General features: G+C 40.2%; 1 protein-coding gene across 2 annotated transcripts in view; it reads left to right on the top strand.

The window, feature by feature from the left end:
- The first annotated feature begins 234 nt into the window (after nt 1-234).
- Nucleotides 235-21,669, top strand: part of Kat6a (lysine acetyltransferase 6A) — a 121,391-nt gene continuing 99,956 nt past the window's right edge. For both annotated transcript variants that reach the window (XM_042679384.1, XM_042679383.1), the window contains exons 1-3: nt 235-324; nt 2,345-2,475; nt 2,733-3,642. In XM_042679384.1, coding sequence (XP_042535318.1) covers nt 3,043-3,642 — 600 coding nt within the window. In that variant the 5' untranslated portion in view covers nt 235-324; nt 2,345-2,475; nt 2,733-3,042. The remainder of the gene's footprint in view (nt 325-2,344; nt 2,476-2,732; nt 3,643-21,669) is intronic.

The raw sequence follows: 21,669 nt of genomic DNA, 5'->3' as shown, positions 1-21,669 counted from the left end.
CGTGACCCTCCGGGCCCGCTCTTCCCTCCTGTTCCGCCCCGCCCTCCGGCCTTTCCCGGCGTTCGGCCCCTCTCTTCCCGCTCTCGGCTGCCCTCCTCCCGAGCTCCCCCTCCTCCTCCCGTCGCCTCCCGCCCTGGCTGTTCCCGCTCCCTCCCTCAGGCAGCCGTTCCCTCGCGACGCTCCCCTCCCCCCGCGGCTGTTCCGCCGCCTCGCCTCCCCTCCCCCCGGCTGGAGCTCACTGTCTCCAAGATGGCGGCCGTGTCAGTTTGGGGCATCTCCGCGGTCCAGCCCGGGGCCCCGGGACCCCGGCTCTCTTCTTCCCCGGTAAGTAGTCGAGGAAACACCCCTGGCTGTCCCCGGCCGTCGAGCCCGAGGTCGAGCCGCTCTGGGGCTCGCTCCGCCGTCCCGCAGGGTCGGCAGGCGGCTGCAGGCCCCGCCGCGGCCTGCGCCGCCTCCCGCTGCTCTGCGCCAGGCCTCGGGCTTGGGCTCCGCGGCCGCCCCCTCGCGCCCGGCCGGCGCCCGGCTCCCCCGCCTCGGTCCCGCGCCGCCCCCCGCCCCGCGCTCGCGGCCCGCCGCCCCCGCCTCCTACCCCGCCCCCGCCGGCCAGCCGGGCTCTGGAAGCTCGCGGTGGCGGGCGGCAAGCAGCCAGGCCTCGGAGCCTCGGGCTGGCTGAGCGGCGAGCCCGCTCTCCCTCGGGGGCGCGCCCACCGTCAGCCGCACCTGCGCCGGTCGCCCGGCCTGGCTCTCCGCGCTCCCGGCGCTCACCCTTCCGCGCCTGGTTAGGGCGCGGAGACCCGAGCGGGGCTGAACGGCAAGTGGGTGACAGGCTGGTGGGTGTTGTGGTGCGGAGGAGGCAGCACGTGTGGTGTTGTGTCTGTCGGGCTGTCAGCCCCGGCGCCGGGTTGGGAGGTGGCGGGCTGCCTGTCAACCTCAGTCGCGTTGGACCGTAGTTGCCCAACCTGTCAAGCGCCCCAGCAACCTGTGTGCCCTCCACGCCTCCTGCGAGCCGGTCCCTTGGAGCTTAGGTTTTGGAGGAGCTGGAGATCGGGGAGACGGTGCTCTGAACTCCACGTGATTTCATTGTTAACTTACTCTTCGGGTTCTGTTTCCAAATGGAAACAGCGGAGCAGCCCATTGGCAAGCTGCAGGCTTGTGGCGTTTCAAGTTTTTAAAGTTTCTCGCTCTTTAAAAAGAGAGCGCGAAGATATGCTTGGAGGTGGGAAATAAGGACGCTCGGGAAGGACTGTCAGGGGAGCCAGCTGGGCTTTCTTTCCAGCAGCCGGTGTACTTTCTGAGAGTTAAGGTTCAAGTCCTGGGCATGTTTCCTTCCACAGACCTGGAAACTGATAAGAGTCCCAGCCAGCGAAACAATGAGTGGCTGTCATTCATCCTGTACCCGCGAGCTTAATCGATTAGGTTGTGCCCAGCATCTTAACCCAGGATGTAGCTTCTCATATAGCTTCTCATTATGTAATGCTTATAATACTCTGATTTCTATCCTCTTGAGACCCTCACCAGCATGAAGCAAAGTTTTCTCAGGGGGCTTCTTTTTACTCGGCTAATTTTAGAGTAAGTCTTGGCTCTGCTTTGAGTGTTTTGCTTCAGTCTTTACTTTCTTATTAGAGTTATTAGTATTATCTCCTTCCTAATACCTACTAGATTTTTCTCTTGCTTAAATTGTGTCGAAGAATAGTTGGTAGGGGACATTTTTTTCTAGCATTGTTCATATTATAATTAGTGTAGGTGCTCCACAGAATAATAGAAGTTCTTTAAAAAATAAACTTTGTTTTGGAGGCAAAGGAATAATTTGGGTTCACAATCCATTTCAGTGATTAAAAATGCATGTCTGGGTTTTTTTTTCTATGAGAAAATTTTAGTTGAACTAGAGAGGCAGTATATTTGTATGCCTTTGTTTTATTATTAGTGTTCACTTTGAGACTGCCAGCTTGAATTCTTTTACCAAATTCATTTTTCTCTAGGCTCACAAATAGCCTATACATTTTTTCTGCTCTGTACATTTGATACACGGTATGTGTATTTAATTCCAATGATTCTAGAAATTTGCTAGTTGTTTCTTTCTTCAGTATATATGTAGATAATAGTTAAAATTTAAATGAAATTGGATTATTTTATAAAGCACTTTTGCACTGGGCTATTTTTAATGTTTTTATTTCAGTGAAAGCAATGATTTTGTACTTCTGTTATGAATTCTTGTCGGTGATTCTTGTATTTCCTGTTCTTTTAATTTATGAAGTAGTTATAATCTCAGTATTTTTCTTACTATTTTTATCCACTGTATCTGGAGTTTTGAAAGATGAAGTATTCACTGTTACTTTCATTGCAGGATTCTTTCTACTAATCCACATACTTGTTGAAGTGCTGAATAGTTTGTTGGGGAAAGATGTGGAGGAAGAGTTGAAATTCATAGACTGATGAGCAGAGATTGCAGAGGACAGAATAGCCAGCACCCCTCTGGTTAGTTGTAGCTTAAGGTCATTTATAGACCATCTCATTTTGTTTTCTCATTGTATCCCTCTTCCCCTTTTCTGTTTTGCCCTAATGATTTAATACATTGGTTACTTTGGAATGTTAATAGAAATGTGTTAAAATTCTTTAAGAGGACTGCTCAACAAGCACTTTGCTATTTAATTGCTTTTAAAAGGATGTTTCAACTTACAGCTTATTTGTAGAAGTCTTGATAGAAATTTGACATTGTTCTAATTGTTTTACAGGCATAAGATGTACAATTTCTGCTCTGAAGCAGGGAGTGAGATGTATGGAATTCTTACAACTTTTCTATGAAGAGACTCATGTGTAGTGCTATTGAGAAGTTTGAAGACATTTCAAATAATCAGTTGGTTTGGTTTCTAAAGTAGAAGTGGGAAGGCATTCTATTTTGTGAAAGGAGGACTGAGGCCAGAAAACTTGTATGCTATGGTTAACTGGTTACTAGCCTCCGAGGATCTTGTTTTCCATGGTGTGAAACTTACTCAGCATCAAGATAAGGGATAACGACTCTATGGATATACAGAATCCTTCACCATGGTAAAACTCGCTAACCCGCTGTATACTGAGTGGATTTTGGAGGCCATCAAAAAAGTGAAGAAGCAGAAACAGCGTCCTTCAGAAGAAAGGATATGCAATGCAGTGTCCTCATCCCATGGCTTAGATCGAAAAACTGTTCTAGAACAGTTAGAATTGAGTGTTAAAGATGGAACAATTTTAAAAGTCTCAAACAAAGGACTCAATTCCTATAAAGATCCTGATAATCCTGGGCGAATAGCACTTCCTAAACCTCGAAACCATGGAAAATTGGATAATAAACAAAATGTAGATTGGAGTAAATTGATCAAACGGGCATTTGATGGCTTGGCAGAGTCCAGTGGCTCAACTTTAAAAAGCATTGAACGCTTTTTGAAAGGTCAGAAAGATGTGTCTGCATTATTTGGAGGCAGTTCTACCTCTGGCTTTCACCAGCAGTTACGATTGGCTATCAAACGTGCCGTTGGCCACGGCAGACTCCTTAAAGATGGACCTCTTTATAGGCTCAACACTAAAGCAACCAATGCTGATGGGAAAGAGAGTTGTGAGTCTCTTTCCTGTTTACCTCCAGTGTCACTGCTTCCACATGAAAAGGATAAGGTAAGAAATGTGTATTCATCAGTGTTCACAGAGCTGATGAGAATAACATACTGCAAATTTACATTCCTGGAAATTATGTAGAAGTTGTATTCAAGTATGTGTTCAGGAACTTTTGTGAAGTGCTTCCTTCTGATTTTTTATTGATGCGTTCTACCTATGAGAACTTAATAGATGTTAGTCTGGTACTTTAAAATATTTGGTATAAAATATTTGGTATATAAGCTTTAAGATTTATAATGTTGAGATAGCCTCAAGACCATGTTCGGCTTAGAATTAAAAATTGTTCCGTGTGCTGGAGGCTCACGTTTGTAATTCTAGCTACTCAGGAGGCTGAGATCTGAGGATCATGGTTTGGAGCCAGCCACGGCAGGAAAGTCTGTGAGATTCTTTAATTAATCTCAAAAGTTGGAAGTGGAGCTATGGTTTAAGTAATAGAGTCCTAGCCTTGAGCAAAAAAATCTTTGGGAAGCCCCGAGTTCAATCAAGCTCCAGGCGCAGCTCTAGCGCAAATTAACAAAATTGATTTAAGATTCTTAGGGTCCCTAATTACTAGAAGTTGATGAGCTTTCAAATGGGAGGAATTTGAATTTGAAAGAAGTAGATAACTTAAGAATTTTCTTTTTTTCCCCATACTTTTTATGTTATCATTAGACAGAAATTAGACAATTCTTATGACCTATAACAAGATACTAAGCAAATTTAGCAATTTTTATTTCTAGCTGTTTGTTTTATAGCTTTCTATCATGTATTACTTTGTATATGATGAAACCCTAAACTTAATGAATGAATGAATTTTTTTCTGCCAGTACTGGGGGTTGAACTAGGGCCTGGGTGTTGTCCCTTAGGTTTTACTCCTCAAGGCTGGCATTCTATCACTTGAGTCACACCTCTACTCTTGGCTTTTTTTGCTAATTAATTAGATATAAAAAGTCTCAAGGCTTTTTTTTTGCCTCAGCTAGCTTTGAATCTTGATCATCATATCTCAGCCTTCTAAGTAGGTAAGATTACAAGCATTAGCGACCAGCATCTGGTATAAACATTTATTCGTGATACCAATAGTTAAATGGGTCAGGATTTCTTCAAAAAAACTAAAAGTAGAATTACCCCGTGATCCAACTGATACCACTCTTGGGCATCTAACTCAGAATATGACAAGTTAGGATACAGCAAGACATTTGCACACCCATGATCATTGTTGCACTATTCATTGTAGCTAAGTTATGGAATCAGCACAGATTCCCCACAGTGAATGAGTGGATCAAGAAAGTGTGGCACATATATGCAATGGAATTTATCAGAAAGATTAATGTTATGTCATTTTCAGGGAGGTGGATGGACTTAGAAAACATTAAGTGAAGTAAGTCAGTCTCAGACAAAACAGAGCATGTTTTATCTCATATGTGTAAATTAGATCAAAAATACAAACATCCATGACAAAATATACAGGGTTTTATGCATATACCCAGAAATAAACTGACTAAATGATTGTACACTTAGGAGATGAGTCCAGTAATGTAACTCCTGAACAATTAACAAACTATTTAACAAAATGAATACCAGGAAGGAGTAACATGTTGGCATGGGAGAGGGAACCAAAGGAAAGGGCGCATGAGCAGAGAGTGAGCAAATGCAGCCATTTATATTCAATATACATTACCCTCAAGTTCAACTTTTACATAAAGATGAGAGGGGGAAAAAAAGAGAGAACTATTTAAGGGGTGACATTGATCAAGATGTACTTATAACCTGACCTAGGGAATTTTAACCTCTTTGTATAACTACTTAATAATAAAAGTTTTAGAAAGTTGGGAGTTTTGATGTACATATTGTACATACTTTGTTATGTTGTGTTATATTTTCTTTCTTGTGAAGTCTTAACAGTAAATTTTGTCCCTTAAGATTCTTATCTCCAAATAATCACAAAAGCTGGGAGTGGAGCTGTGGTCTAAGTAGTAGAGTACTAGCCTTGAGCAGAATATCTCAGGGAAGCCTGAGTTCAAGCTCCAGGCCCAGCTCCAGCCCAAATGACAGTAGCAATGCTTTAAGTTATACCTTTAAATTGTTGCACACCTTTTCTTTGGTGAAATTTTTAGAGGTCTTTTTGGTTTTCAATTTTCCCTGTCAACTTTGAAATAGAAGGATACTATTATAGGCTGTATCCATCTGAAAAATCTGAAATGCTTCGAACTTGGGCTCTTTTTGAGCCCCAGATTAATTCTCTGAAGCTTAAATGATATATATATATATATATATATATGATACATGTAATATATTTATTATATATAATATATATATATATTTTGGTCAGTTGTGGGGCTTGAACTTAGGGCCTGGGAGCTGCCCCTAACCCTTTTTGCTCAAGGCTAGCACTCTACTTCTTTAAGCCCTAGCTCCACTTGGGGTTTTCTCGTGGTTAATTGGAGATACGAATCTCAGATATTTTTCTGCTTGGGCTGGCTTTAAACTGTAATCCTCAGATCTCAGACCCTTGAGTAGCTAGGAATACAGGCATGAGCCATCAATACCTGGCTTACGTGAATATTTTAGAATCTTCTGTAGTTTTGGATTTTGAAGAATTTTTTGAACTAGGAATACTAAATTTCTAAAATCTATACAGAGTTTTTTTTAACTCTGAAATCTGAAGTACTTCTTGATCTCAACCATTTTGGATAAGGAGTACTCAACCTATGTTATCTTTAAACTGATTTCTCATGGATTCATAAATTGATAGAGAATCCCATTCATAAAATGGCTCCGTATTATTGGACATTTCCAAAGAGTGTATTAAACAGTAACTTGTTTAGCTGGGTGCCAGTGGCTCACGCCTGTAATCCTAGCTACTCAGGGGGCTGAGACCTGAGGATCACAGTTCTAAGCCAGCCTGGGCAGTAAAGTCCATGAGACTCTTATCTCTAATAAACCACCAGGAAACTGCAAATGGCATTGTGGCTCAAGTGGTAGAGTGCTAGCCTTGAGCTGAAGAGCAGTGCCCAGGCCCAGAGTGTAAGCCCTACAACTGACAAAAAACATTTTGTTTGATCACGGCTAAAGTTAAACAAAATATACTTGGAATTTTACAACTAAAATATACTTGGTTTCTTACAACTGCTATTCAATGATTGGTTAACTTCATGGAAACAGGAAATACAGTTAAATATAGGAATATAAGAAATACAGTGAAATTCAGTGGTATACCTGTTAGTTGAATATATAAGTTCTTACTAGAACATTTGCCTGTTTGCATTTATGGTAATTTCCCTAGTTTGAATTAGGTAATGATTATGATGATGATAATGATTATTTTTGGTTCTAGGAATTAAACATGTGGTTTCATAATACACTAAGCATATCACTGAGCTATATCTCTAGCCATATTATGTGTATATATATTATGTACACACACACACACACACACACACACACACACACACACACACACACACACACACACACACACACACACACACACACACACACACACACACACCTTTTTTTGGTACAGGTACCAGGACTCAAGGCCTGGGTACTGTCCCTGAGCTTTTGTGCTCTAGACTTTTTGGTGGATAATTGGATATAAGAGTCTCCTGGACTTCTTTTCAGGGATTACATTGAACCTTGTTCCAGATCTGTTTCTTTGAGTAGCTGGGATTAAGGTGTGAGCCATAGACAGGTGCTCACACCTGTCTATTTTTTTAAGTGGTATTTTTATTATCTTAATTTTTCTTTTTTTGCTGGTCTTGTGGCTTGAACTCTGGGCCTGAATGCTGTCCCTGAGCTATTGTGCTCAAGGCTGACACACTACCACTTGATCCACAGCACCACTTCCGGCTTTTTGTGGTTAATTGGAGATAAGAATTTCAAGACTTTCCTGCCCTGACTGGCTTTGATGTGATCCTCAGATCTCAGATCTCAGCCTCCTGAGTAGCTTGGCATACAGATGTGACCCACTGCCATCCAGTACTTGTATTTTTATTATCTTTATGTAGGTGCAAAGAGGAATTACTGTTCAACAAATCATTTTGTAAGTACAATGTATTTTGATCATTGTCACCATTTTCATCATTTTCCTCTATCCTTCTCAATACAATCCCTCCCCTCAGTTTTATTAAATTTCATAGATCTGCATTGAGAATTGACTGCATTCTCCCCCCCACCCCCACCTCTCCACCCCCCCATTAGTCTATACCAACCTCACACTTTTCAAGTTCCATTTTCTTGGTATTGATTTTGTTGAACTGAGAGTTTTTCTAAGAAATTAAATCATTTGAATTCTCCTTCCAATACCACACATCTATATACACTTGCATAAAACCCTGTATGTGTTTACTTGTACATTTATAAATTAGTTCCAGCTTCTCCATATATGAGAAAACATAACAATGTTCCATCCACTTTGCAAATGATGTAATATTCTTCCTAATGGATGAATAAACGTGTGTGTGTGTGTGTGTGTGTGTGTGTGTGTGTGTGTATACGTACGTGTGTTCTTCCTAATGGATGAATAAACTTCTGTGTGTGTGTATGTGTATACGTACATGTGTACCACACGTTCTTGATCCATTCATCCATTGAGTGGAATCTGTACTGTTTCTAGCTCTAGAAACTGTTGCCTAGCCCTAGATATTTTAATTAAAAAAATTAGGTGTTGGTGTAATCCCAACTACTTTGGTGGCTGAGATTTGAGATGGAAGTTCTAAGTCAGCCAGGGAAGAAAAATCTGTGAGATGCTTATCTCCAGTTAAGCAGCAAAAAGTCATAAGTGGAGGTTTGGCTCAAGTGGTAGGGATCCAACTTCAAGCTATACAGTAAATGTCAGTTGTATGTATTTGAAAAAGTCAACTTAGTGCAATACAGGGTAACTCCCAAGTTCTAACACCCTAAGCTTTTATTTTATTTTATTTTTTTTGGGTCTGGTCGTGGGGCCTGAACTCTGGGCCTAGGCGCTGTCCCTCAGCTCTTCAGCTCAAGGCTAGTGCTCTACCACTTGAGCCACAGCGCCACTTCCGGCTTTTTTCTTTTTGTTTATGTGGTGCTGAGGAATCGAACCCAGGGCCTCATGCATGTAAGGCAAGCGCTCTACCACTGAGCCACCTTCCCAGCCCCCCTAAGCTTTTATTTTTTGAAGAGACCTGGTGAAGACCATTTAACAATCTTTATTTTACAGCTGAGTCAAGGACCTTTGCTGAGGCATTGCATAGCACTATGAATTTAAAATAATAAAAGGTTTAATTCAGTAGAGTTATGCTGGTTTGCTTTGGTTAGAAATACCTGTTTGCTATGTAGTATTGTTAAAGTAACTCAATTTGGAGTGTATATTTGGGAAGATTTGAGTTTATTTGAGTAGATTTCTCTGTGTTTTGATTTCACTGGGAAATTGATTTTTAAGAAATTAGAGTTGATGAGATCTGTTCTATATTTTTAAATAGCTTTATTTTCAGTAGCACATTTCCAGAGTGACTTCCCTACTATGTGAAAATCCCATGTTCAGAACCATAAAGCAATAAAATGTAAAGTGAGGAATTATTCTTTTTTTAAACAGATCATATATCTAGTCCTAATTTTATTTTAGTTACATTCATTTCTTTCTTTAAAACTACCCAGTCAACTCTGGTGCAGAATTGATTGGCTTGCTTTTCTGAACCTAGCTAACAGCAAGCCAATTGGCTTGTACAGATAATCCCTAACTTATGGTTTGACTTACAGTTTTCCTTCTTGTACAATGAATGTCATGAAAGCTACACATTCAGTAGGGTGTACTTTGAATTTTGATCTTTTCCTGGGCTTTTGTGATGTTGGGCAGTGGTATTAAGCACTAACTTCTAAGAAACTGGACAGGGAAACTACTGATACTGCACAGTGCAGTGTGTTGCTGAGCTGTGATTCTCCATAGGTAGAATATATTGAATGCATTTTAAATTTTATATTGTATGAAAAATAACGTTATTTCTCTGTTAACACTAAGCCCTATATTCAAAATACTTAGATCACCAATCTTACTACATTACTTAAAATATTTTTTCGAAAATACTCAAGCAATAGAAATTCACTGTGATAAATCTTCTAAAGCAAAGGTGGGGAACAAGAGGATTTTATTAGGGCCTAGATATCCTATTAGGTATGGAACATGAAGTGACAGTGTGCTGTTAATGTGTACTGATAATTTTGTATGACCTGAAGAACCTGTGCCTGCAAAGCAGGTGCTCTAGCACATGAGCTAAAAGTTTTAAGCCTTTCTCTCTCTCTCTCTCTTGTTGTTGTTAGTCGTGGGGCTTGAACTCTAGGCCTGGGTGCTGTCCTTGAGCTCTTCAGCTCAAGGCTAGCGTTCTACCACTTGAGCCACAGTGCCACTTCCAGCCTTTTCTGTTTATGTGGGGCTGAGGAATTGAATCCAGGGCCTCATGCATGCAAGGCAAGCACTGTACCGCTGAGCCACCTTCCCAGCCCCATCTCAGTATTTTTAATAAGGCGGTGGCTGCTGCTGCTGCGGCTGCTGCTGCTGCTCCTCCTCCTGCTGCTGCTCCTCCTCCTCCTGCTCCTCCTGCTGCTCCTCCTTCTCTTCCTTCTCCTCTGTCTCCTTTTTTTGTGGGTCATGGGGCTTGAACTCAGGGCCTGGGCGCTGTCCCTGAGCTCTTCTGCTCAAGGTTAGTGCTCTACCACTTTGAGCCACAGCACCACTTCCTAACAAGGCATTTCTAATTTATGAAAATTGCCATACACTAATTGGGAAGGAATCCTATCATGAGTGGAAGACCATATATTTGAAAAAGTCAACTTAGTGCAATACAGGTTAACTCCCAAGTTTTAGCACCCTAAGCTTTTATTTTTAGAAGAGACCTGGTGATGAACATTTAACAATCTTTATTTTGCAGCTGGGTTGTTTTTTTCCTATACATACATATCCTATGGTGAAATTTGATTTACAAATAAGTATAAGATTAATAATAAATAGCTAATTTTAGATATGAGGACCTTGTCCGTTGTATAGCTAGTGAAGATCTCCCATTCTGTGGGCTTTCTATTGGTCTTACTAGCTATGTCCATTGCCATGCAGAAGCTCTGCAGTTTCATGCAATCCCATTTGTCCAACCTTTCTTTGATTTGTTGTGTTTCTGGGTCTTTATTAAGAAAATTTTGGCCTGTGCCAAGGAGCCTATTCCTTCCTGTACTGTTTTCAGGGAGTCTGCTTTTACTTCGAGGTTTTTGATCCATTTGGAATTGATTCTGGTGCAGGGTGATATGTAAGGATCTATTGATAACCACAAGACAGTATATTGAAAATAAACTTTACAACTTCTGGGACGGGAGGGGGAGGATGAGAGAGATGGGAGAGGGAAGGGATAGTGGGAGAACAAGGGAAGGGGTAACAATGCTTGACAAGAAAGGAGCTCATTGCCTTACTCATGTAACTGTAACCCCTCTGTACAGCATCTTTACAATAAAATTTTAAAAAGTAAAGTTTTATCTACAGAACATTTTGTTTCCTTTTTTTTCTGATAGAACTGGAGATTGAACACAGAGCCTCACCCTTGGTAGGCAAGTACCCCATAGTTGAACCCTGCTTTATCCCTCTATTTCTTTTAAGAATAATATCTGTTTTTACTAATTTTAAACTCAGTTGACTTTTTATGTTTTCTTGTTTCCAGTCTGGGGATTGGTTGTATGGCTGTAGCAGAGTTGTTTTTTTTAACTGGTCCTGGGGCTTCAACTCAGGGCCTGGGAGCTATCCTTGAGCCTCTGCGTGGTCAAGGCTAGTGCCCTACCACTTGAGCCATAGTGCTACTTCCAGCTTTTTCTGAGTAGTTTATTGTAGAGTCTCATGGACTTCTTCAACTCTTAGCTTCCTGAGTAGCTAGGACTACCAGCATGAACCACTGATGCCTGGCTCTAGCAGGGTATTTTCATTTGGGTTAAATGTAGCTTTTCTTGAATTGTGGGATGTGGATATAGAAGATACTGTGTACCTAGCTTTTGTAGCAATTTCCCTCTAATAATTTTTTTTTGAAATTCAGATATTACTTGCTGTAAGATTATTTATTTACTTTGCTTATTCATTATTTTTTCAGTAAACATTTGAAGCCTACTGTAAATAGCGTATTTAAAAGTTAGGTCCTGTGGGGGATAATGGCAGACCGAATAGAATAGAGATAGGAAATTTCTTGGAAACTGTTTTTAGTATATAAACTACAACTAGTAAGACATTCATATTTTTCACAACTATTAGTCTCTGAGAAATAATTAGCTGTTTCTTGGGTGAAACTTTAATATTACTTGAGTGAACCCTGCTTTATTGTTTTATTTCTCTTAAGAATAATATCTGTTCTTACTAATTTTCAATTCAGTTGCTGTTAAAGTTTTCCCATTTTCATTATAGGGATTGGCTGTATGGTTGTAGCAGTTTTCTGTCTTTTTCTTTTTTTTTCCCAGTCTTGGGGCCTGAACTCTGGGCCTGGGCACTCTGTCCCTCAGCTCTTCAGCTCAAGGCTAGCGCTCTACCATCTGAGCCATAGCGCCACTTCCAGCTTTTTCTGCTTATGTGGTGCTGAGGAATCAAACCCAGGGCCTCATGCATGCAAGGCAAGCGCTCTACCACTGAGCCACCTTCCCACCCCTCTTTTTTTTCCCTTTCCTTTTTTGTCGGTCGTGGGGCCTGAACTCTGGGCCTGGGCACTGTCCTCAGCTCTTCAGCTCAAGGCTAGCGCTCTACCACTTGAGCCACAGCGCTTTTTTTCTGCTTATATGGTGCTGAGGAATCGAACCCAGGGCCTCATGCATATGAGGCAAGCACTCTACCACTGAGCCACCTTCCCAGCCCCTTTCTTTCTTTTTTTTTAAACTGGTCCTTGGGCTTGAACTTGGCCTGGGAGCTGTTACTGGAGTTTGTACTTTACATTCATAGAAGTGAATACGTTTTGATAGAAATTACATTTTAAGGCAAAGTAATTGTTTAGGTTGGGTGGGATATGTTTTCAAGTTAGTGGGAATGAAGAATGACTACATTTTTATTTTAGCTGTTTAGAAATGGCCTTTATAATAAAATTCTTTCCATGTTTTATGTTAGAATAGTGGTTTTACATAAGAAAATAATTTATGAATGTTAGGTAATTTCAGTTTCATATCTACTGGTAATGATATTTTATCAGAAAACCAACGGATAGTAGTTATCTATGTTAATATAATCAGGAATGTGTGGACTGTGTGGTATGATGGTTCACTTAAAATAATATAAAAAAATCTTCTAAAAGCAAGATACTGTAAAAAATACTAACTTGGATAACAAGTTTGAAATGAATTGATCTCAGTTTTTTATATACTGCATGGTAAATTTTCATTAATACCAGGTTTTGATGACTTCATAAAAATTTATTACTAACAAGTCATTGAAGTGGATTAATTATAAGTGTGGTTAGGGCTGGGCACTGGTGGCTCACACCTGTAATTCTAGCTATTCAGGAGGCTAAGAGCTGAGGATTGTGGTTCAAAGCCTGCTCTGGCAGGAAAGTCTGTGAGACTTGTTATTTCCAGTTAACTACTAAAAAGCTGGAAATGGAAACTGTGGCTCAAGTGGTAAAGCACTAGCCTTGAGAACAAAAGCTCAGCGACAGCACCCAGACCCTAAGTTCAAGCCCAGGATTGGTACCAACCCCCCCCCCCCCCAAAGTAAATCAGAAATTTTAAGCTGCGTGGAATGATGCATGCTTATAATTCAATACTTGGAAGGCTGAGGCATAGTATCACAAGTTGCAGGCCAGCTTTGGCTACATATGGAGACCCTATCTCAAAAATCAACTTAACCAACCAATCACATTAAAGCCCTAGAAATTTAAAAAATAACTTAGGCAGATGAATATTTGTAATAAGATATTTGTGTAAATAAATCTTTGTTGCACTGAAATGTAATCAAGTGTATGGAATATTTTGATCTTTTGGTTAGCCTATGAGTGCAGTCATTTGGGATAGTTTGCTGTCCTGAAATGAAATTGGAGCTATTAAAGATTGGAGTACCCATTATTAATGATAACTTCAGCTAATGTGCCTTACCTAGCTAGTCATCTTATATTTAATTACTAGAACTTTTTCTGGGCTACCTTTTTAATAAGTTGATGAGTTGGGTAGGTGAAAATCAGGAGGATGGTGGTTTGAAGTCAGCTGGGACCAAAAAACAAAACAAACAAACAAAAAACAAAAACTTGAGAGACCCTATCTCAATCAATGAAAGCTAGACATTGTATGTGGCTGTCATTCCAGCCATGCAGGAATTGTAAATAAGGGGATTTTAGCTCAGGTTGTAAGACCTAAACTCAAAAATATTCAAAGCAAAACGGGTGGAGCCATGGCTCAGATGGTAGAGTATCTACCTGATAAGCTCAAGGTTCTGCATTTAAACTTCAGTTCTGAAAAGATAAATAGAAATTCAGGGCCTGGACCCGGTCCCTTAAGCTTTTTCACTCAAAACTGGTACTCTACCACTTGAATCACTTACAATTTTTGTCCTGCCAAGCTGGCTTGGAACTATGATCCCAGATCTCTGCCTCCTACGTAGCTAGTATAACAGATGTGAGCCATCTGCTTTCTCTGTTTTCTTACAACTTGCCTTAATGCCTGACTGCCAGGGCCCTATCATCTAACTTGGACATTAACTGTGTGCCCTTAGGGATGGGTTTACTAGTAGCTTTCAGGGTGCTATTGATGAACTAATGTTTGTCTTTTGGTTGGTTGTGGGGCTTGAACTCTGGGCCTGGGTGCTGTCCCCCAGGCTCTTCAGCTCAAGACTAGCACTTTACCACTTGGAGCCACAGTGCCACTTCCGGCTTTTTCTGCTTATGTGGTGCTGAGGAATTGAACCCAGGGCCTCATGCATGCAAGGCAAGCACTCTACCACTGAGCCACTTCCCAGCCTGGTATACTAATGTTTTAATAGCTGAAACTCGGCTGTAATTTCCTCCCTAGTCCATCATCATTTTGTATTTTGTACCTCTTGGTACCCTTCCCACCTTGTATCATTATAAACCAATGGCTCTTAGGCATGTAGGATTGCATGTGCCTGGCAGGGCCATGATTGTATGAAGTCCTCTCATTTCCTTCTAGTAATGTCTCATTATTTATGGAAATGATGGTCCCTTGTTGCCAATTCCATTGTCTCAAATACTTTCTCTTCTCCCAAAGATATACTTGCATCTGTCCTCCACACTATCCCTGCCATCCAGCTTACCAGTTTCAACTTCCAGTTCATAAGTGTTTTTTTTCTCCAGAAGAGATTCACAACATAAGTGGGGAGTCCTTTCTGGGAATTGAGGTGTCTAGCTTTCAAGTGAGGGGCATTCTCAGCTGATTCCACCCCATTTCCCTCTGTTGAGCTTGGAGTCCTGCCTCCTTTGATGCATTCCTAGGGCATTTTATATCTCTTACAGTTCCTCAGTTGTCCCTTCAACCTAGAATTAGATCTATTTTACTATCTTGTAGATTCGAAGCTTATAGAGTTCAAGGATCACCAAAAGATACTAGACTTTTAAGAAGAGCTAAATGATAACTGATTTGAATAACTATAGCTTTTCATTTTCACTCCTATGAGGGAAGCTACCTAGAGATAGTCTTAAATTCAATAAACTATAGATATGAACAGTTTGGTGGAGGAAGTTGATGGCAAGTTTTGGGAGGTAGATATCAGGGAGTTAAGTCATTGGCAGATTTATGGTTCTCATTCCTGGTTGAGAAATTAGCCATTCTTTCTGACTGTAGCAAGTACATCAGGCATTTTGTTTCTGTGCAGAATAATTTTCTCTACACACATTACTGCTTCTCTAGCTTCTCAGTTGAGACCCATGCTAGCTACAAGTGAGGCATCTGCTTTTATGGTTTGTGATTCTATATCCAATTCCAGCCATGTCCTGTTCTGCTTCTGCCATCCCAACTTTCCTCTTTACTTATATGATTCAGTAGCTTGACCTTTTCCCTTCTTCAGCTCATTTTATACATTATATTAAATTTACCTTACTGAAACAGCTTTGACCATGTATCCCACATATGTAATTGTATCTCTCCTATTAGAGGGTAAGCTCCTTGGGGGCAGGGTCTGTGTCAGAGTCCTCTGCTGCCTCCACAGCACCTCCTAATAAATATTTCTTGAATGAAAAAAAAAAGTGAAATAAAGAGAAGAAATTAACCAACATGACTTTCCACAGATTGCTTCAGATTAGATGTGTAGAGGATATAACCACCTTGGCCTCTCTTGTTTTTCTTTGCCCTCATCTATAGACTGAGAGAATGTCAACAGTTGCTTGCAGAGATGTATTAGGAACTAATATTTGTTAAAGGTTAAGGATGTAGTGGGAACTATTCTAAGTGCTCTAACTGGTACTTTAATATTAAAGTTTCAAAAGAAAGCTACATGGTTAAATTTTACAGGTATAACCACTATTTAATGTTTAATAATACAAAATTTCATTCTTTAATAATGCAACTTTTCATTATGGCATCTCACTACAAATCAAATAGGAAGTGAATGTAAAGAAATACAATATTCATTAAATTTTCTTGTCCTTGCTGCCTGTTTTTATTGAGTTTATCCTGGACATATTGGCTAGTTCTTTTCTTTTACATTATTCTTACCATGCTATAAAACCAAACATGTAATAAGAGCTATTCAAGAAATATGATTTATCAGGGTTGTAAGAATTTATTTGACTTACTTTACTGTCTGCAAATAGTTGTACAAGAGCGTTTTAATGTAACATCATCTTATATAGTCATATGTACATAGCTTTTGACCTTTTCTACTTGTCCTACACATGTACTAGTTAGTGCAAATAAGGGAAACCATGGGACTTATGTTTCTTTGGGCCTGGCTTCACTTAATATAATTTTTTCCAAGTCTTTCCATTTCCTAACAAATGGGGTGAGATAGGGACACCATTTTTTTTCTTTCTTGCTATTGTTTTTAACGTATTTATAATGTATCGTGATATTTTTTGTTTCTTTGTAGGTTCCTCCCCCATGGTATAACCTGTTTTCACTGTATTTGATGTCTGTGCCCTGCATCTTGTATATACACTTCTCTTATTCTGGGTAGGGAAGGGAAAAAACGAAATGCTTAAATAGGGATACAGTTTGACCCATTGTAACAATGAGATATACAAGATACTATGTTGAAAACGAACTTTACAACTTTTTGAGCGGGGGTACTTGTGGAGGTGGGAGGGAAGGGATGGTAGGGGAAAAACAAAGGAGGAAGCAACAATGCTCGATAGGAAATGTACTTATTACCTTACTCATGTAACTGTAACCCCTTTCTGTACAGTATTTTTACAATAAAAAATGTACAAAAAAGAAAAAGAGCGTTTTAACTGAATATTGAACATATTCATTTATGTGTAAAATGTTTTTTAATCAGTGTCACCCTTTTCATCATTCGGCCCCAACTTACCTCATCCCTACCAGTTGCATTGTTTCCTAGTTCCATTTTCATGTATGTACATTGAGTATTAGGACTGTATTCACCCACCATTCTTCTTTCCATTCATCTAGACCTTTCTCTGTTTACCTTCTCCCCCACTTCCAGTCATGTTTTAGCTTTATTTTGTTAAATTCTCTGTTAATTATTTAGAGGGATTCTTTGACATCTTTTAGATAATTTTTCTTTTCTTTTTTTTTTTGAGTCTGGTCGTGGGGCCTGAACTCTGGGCCTGGGCACTGTCCCTCAGCTCTTCAGCTCAATCAAGGCTAGCGCTCTACCACTTGAACCACAGCGCCACTTCTGGTTTTTTTCTTTTTGCTTATGTGGTGCTGAGGAATCGAACCCAGGGCCTCAGGCATGCAAGGCAAGCGCTCTACCACTGAGCCACCTTCCCAGCCCATCTTTTCTTTTTATTTGCTAGTTTTGGAGCTTGAACTCAGGGCCTGGGCGCTGTCTCTGATCTTTCTTTCTTTCTTTCTTTCTTTTTTTTTTTTTTGGTCAGTTGTGGGGCTTGAACTCTGGGCCTGGGCACCCCTCAGCTCCTCAGTTCAAGGCAAGTGTCTCTGATCTTTCTTGCTTAAGGCTAGCACTCTCCTACTTGAGCCACAACTCCACTTCTGGCTTTTTGCTGATTAATTGGAGATAGGGGTCTCACTTGACTGATAATTTTCAAAAATTTTGGAGAGAGCCTAGTGCTGGTGGCTCAAGCCTGTAATCCAAGCTACTTAAGAGGCTAAGATATGAGGATTGTGGTTCAAAGTCAGCCCGGGCAAGAAAGTCTGTGAGACTTGTATCTCTAATTTAACCAGCAGAAAATCTGGACGTAGAGCTATGACTCTTAAGTGGTAGAGCACTATCCTGGAGCAAAGGAGCTCAGGGACAACACCTAGGTCCTGAGTTCAAGGCCACAACAGACTCCCCCTCCCCCCCATGTGTGTATGTATGTGTGTGTATAAATGTATATGTGTACACACACACACACACATATACATATGAGAGAACAGAGTCACACACTGACCTGGTTCTTAGCTATGTGAGAAGACTGAATTTGGTTGTCAAGTGTTTTGGTTAAAGTAGACTTAGAATTTTTTTCTTTTTCTTTTTCTTTTTTTGGTCGGTTGTGGGGCTTGAACTCTGGGCTTGGGCGCTGTCCCTGCCCTCTTCAGCTCAAGGCGAGCACTTACCACTTGAGCTACAGTGCCACTTCTGGTTTTCTAGTGGTTTATTGGAAATAAGAATCTCACGGACTTTCCTGCCTGGGCTGGCTTTGAACTGTGATCCTCAGGTCTCAGTCTTATGAGTAGCTAGGATTGCAGGCGTGAACCACCGGCGCCCGGCTAGAATGTTTTTCTGTACTAAACACGTGAGTGTTTGTTAAAATTACAATAAAAACTAAATTTCCAGCCTAAATTAAGCTGCTTTAAAGAACCAAATGCATTTTATGTGTAGGAATTAGGAGCTTCATTCTGGTAACATTGTCCAGTTGGCTACTTGAGTAAAGTCATTTGACAAACTATCCTAGTAGCAGTTTCACCTTTCTGCTTGTCCTAGCTGGAGTAGGATTTGGACTTATTCAGCTGCTTACTAGTTCCTAGGAAAAATGAAGTTTGTTCCTTGTTCCTCCTGGTTTTTTTTTTTTTTTTTTTCCTTTCTTTGACAGGAAAGTCATAGTTCTCAACAGATGGCTTTTATCAGCCCTGTACATAACTCTGTAAACCTTACAAGGCCAAATAATTGCTTTCAACTTTATTACAGAACAGGTAAAGAAATAGTTTGTAGTATAGCACTATTTTGTTAAGGACTGAAGTTAAACACAGAGATTACAGTAATGTAGCATTTAGAGCTGTCAGATATTTGGGGTCAAAATAGTTTGTAACTATCAGCAGTGGGAAAAATACTAAGAAAAATAAGTTTTGCTGTAGTATTGAGGCATATTTCATAGTTGTTATAAACTTACAAAGTATAGATGAATCCTTAGGGGGAAAAAGATTGGAATCTTTTGCAGTCTTGTAGAATTTTGAGCTAGTAGTAATTTTGGATCACAGGAATTTTGGTCTTCACAGATAGGGAAATTGAGAGCCAGAGATTTAAGTGTCTTGTCCAGAGTTACACAGCAAGTAGATGTAAATCTGGGAGACTTCATCATGCCTGTCTTGGTTCTGTGAATGTTTCATTATGTTGTTGTACTGCTTTATATTGTTAAGACTATAACAATGAGTGTGACACAGTGTACTTAGAACTTTCTCCATAGTGGAAAATATAAAAGAAGCCTGGGCTCGAGAATTTTGGTGATTTTTGTATACCACAGACATAAATACCTGCTTATTTCAGTGTTTCAAAGTAGCTATACACTCTTGTTAGAGACCTGAAACAACTTTGGGGAGCATTGATTTCTTTTTAATGGTCCAAATTAGAGGAATTAGGAAGTGTTTGTTTAAATGTTTTCACCCAAATATTAGGACATTTCTGTTCTTCACCCATTTCTTATTGTTTCCAATTTCCTGAGTTGTCTCCAGGTGTCTTTGCTTTATATTTTGTTTTATACCTTGATGACTAATTTTATATCTTAATTCCCTACCTATCTTCTGAGCTTTGGTCTTGTGTATCTCAGTGTGTAGGGTTTTTTTTTCCCCTGTGTCACTGCATATTTTCATATTGACTCAGATGAAATTTGTCACTTTCTCTCACTTGCTTTTCTGTTCTTATTGTATTAAGAAGTAAAACTTGGCATTATTTGTCAAATTGTATGTCTTTTGGATTCAGTTTTAGTCTACCTCCTGTCTTTTTTCTTATGCCTTCTAAACATCTGTTAATAAGCTTTATTTCCATTCCAATTGTTCCTCTCAGAGTATGTCCTCAGCATTTCTCTTATAATTTCCTTCAGCTTCACTAATTTACCTTTTCTGCCTTCGGTATTGTCTCCCTCTAGTATACTGTTACTCAGAAGGGGCTTGTTAAAAGTGATTAGTATAGGTTCACAAGTGTGGTATCCCACTTTTATAATCCCAGCATTTGAGAGATTGAAGCAGGAGGATCATGAGTTAGAGGCTAGCCTGGATTATAAGGCAAATTAAGGTCAATCTGAAATACATATGGTAGTATTGGGGGTCCAGTGTCAAGAGAAAAGAAAAGAAAAGATTCAGGCTCAAAGCTCTGACCATTTGGACTTGTTTCAGAGAATAAGACCTTATGTGATTTGCTTCATCTTTCTTTGATACTTACCCTTCTTTTTTTTTTTTTGGGTCTGGTCGTGGGGCCTGAACTCTGGGCCTGGGCGCTGTCCCTCAGCTCTTCAGCTCAAGGCTAGCGCTCTACCACTTGAGCCACAGCGCCACTTCCGGTTTTTTTGTTATATGGTGCTGAGGAATCGAACCCAGGGCCTCATGCATGCAAGGCAAGCGCTCTACCACTGAGCCACCTTCCCAGCCCCTGATACTTATCCTTCTATAAAATGGAAATAATAATATGCTTATTTTATAAAGTTGTGAGGATTTACTACATCAGTGCTGTGTAATAGGACTTTGTGTAGTGATAGGAATATTTGTATCTTTGCTCTCCTCTGTAGAGCCAAGGGGAGAATAACTTTTGAACTCTTGAAATGTGACTAGTGGACTGAAGAAAAGTTTTAATTGTAAATCAGTTGAAATAGTCACATATTGGGTAATAGATACTGTGCTGGACAGTACAGAATATATAAAGTACTTAGAATAGTGGAAAATGCTCTATAAATGTTAGCTATTATTGCCAGCTTTCTAAAATTAAAATTATTCTTTGCTTAAAATCATTCCAAGCCAAATTCTGTGGTATAGAATGTATGATTTGTAACCCTGTCCCCGGAGTTGCTCCAAATCTTTTACTACTGCTACTTCATGTGCCATCTGTGATGGTTCCAGTATATGAGATATTCTTTAAGTAGAACTAGGCTCAAGAATTTGAAATTCACAATCAAGTTGTTGGCAGTCTTTTATTTTTAAAGTAAAGGACCACATAGTACAGATTTTAGGTTTTTCAAGCCATATAGTCTCTTACCTAACTATGCTTTATTAAAAGCCATATGCAGCTGGGAAGGTGGCTCAGTGGTAGAGCGCTTGCCTTGCGCGCATGAGGCCCTGGGTTCTATTCCTTAGCACCTCAGCACATAAGCAGGAAAAAAAAAAAAAGCTGGAAGTGGTGCTGTGGCTCAAGTGGTAGAGTGATATCCTTGAGCTGAAGAGCTGAGGGACAGCGCCCAGGCCCAGAGTTCAGGCCCCATGACTGGACCCCCCCCCAAAAAAAAAAAAAAAAAGCCATAGCCAGTGTGTAGATGATTGTGCATATTTTATAGTGAGATTTACAAAACAGGTAGGGGGCTGGATTTGTCTGGCTTGCTGTAGTTTGCAGATCTCTGCTCTGGAACCAGTAGTCTTACACTCAGTCATATGGTAAGTCAACTATTGAAATCAAGTAAGGGATGTCTTACTTAAAAAGTTAGGGTGACGCCGGTGCTAGTAGCTCACGCCTGTAATCCTAGTTACTCAGGAGGCTGAGATCTGAGGATTATGGTTCAAAGCCAGTCCAGGCAGGGAAGTTCGAGACTC

Source organism: Dipodomys spectabilis, unplaced genomic scaffold (assembly GCF_019054845.1).
Source record: "Dipodomys spectabilis isolate Male_0828 unplaced genomic scaffold, ASM1905484v1 ptg000052l, whole genome shotgun sequence".
Taxonomy (NCBI): Eukaryota; Metazoa; Chordata; class Mammalia; order Rodentia; family Heteromyidae; genus Dipodomys; species Dipodomys spectabilis.
This window is presented reverse-complemented; position numbering and strand designations above follow the sequence as displayed.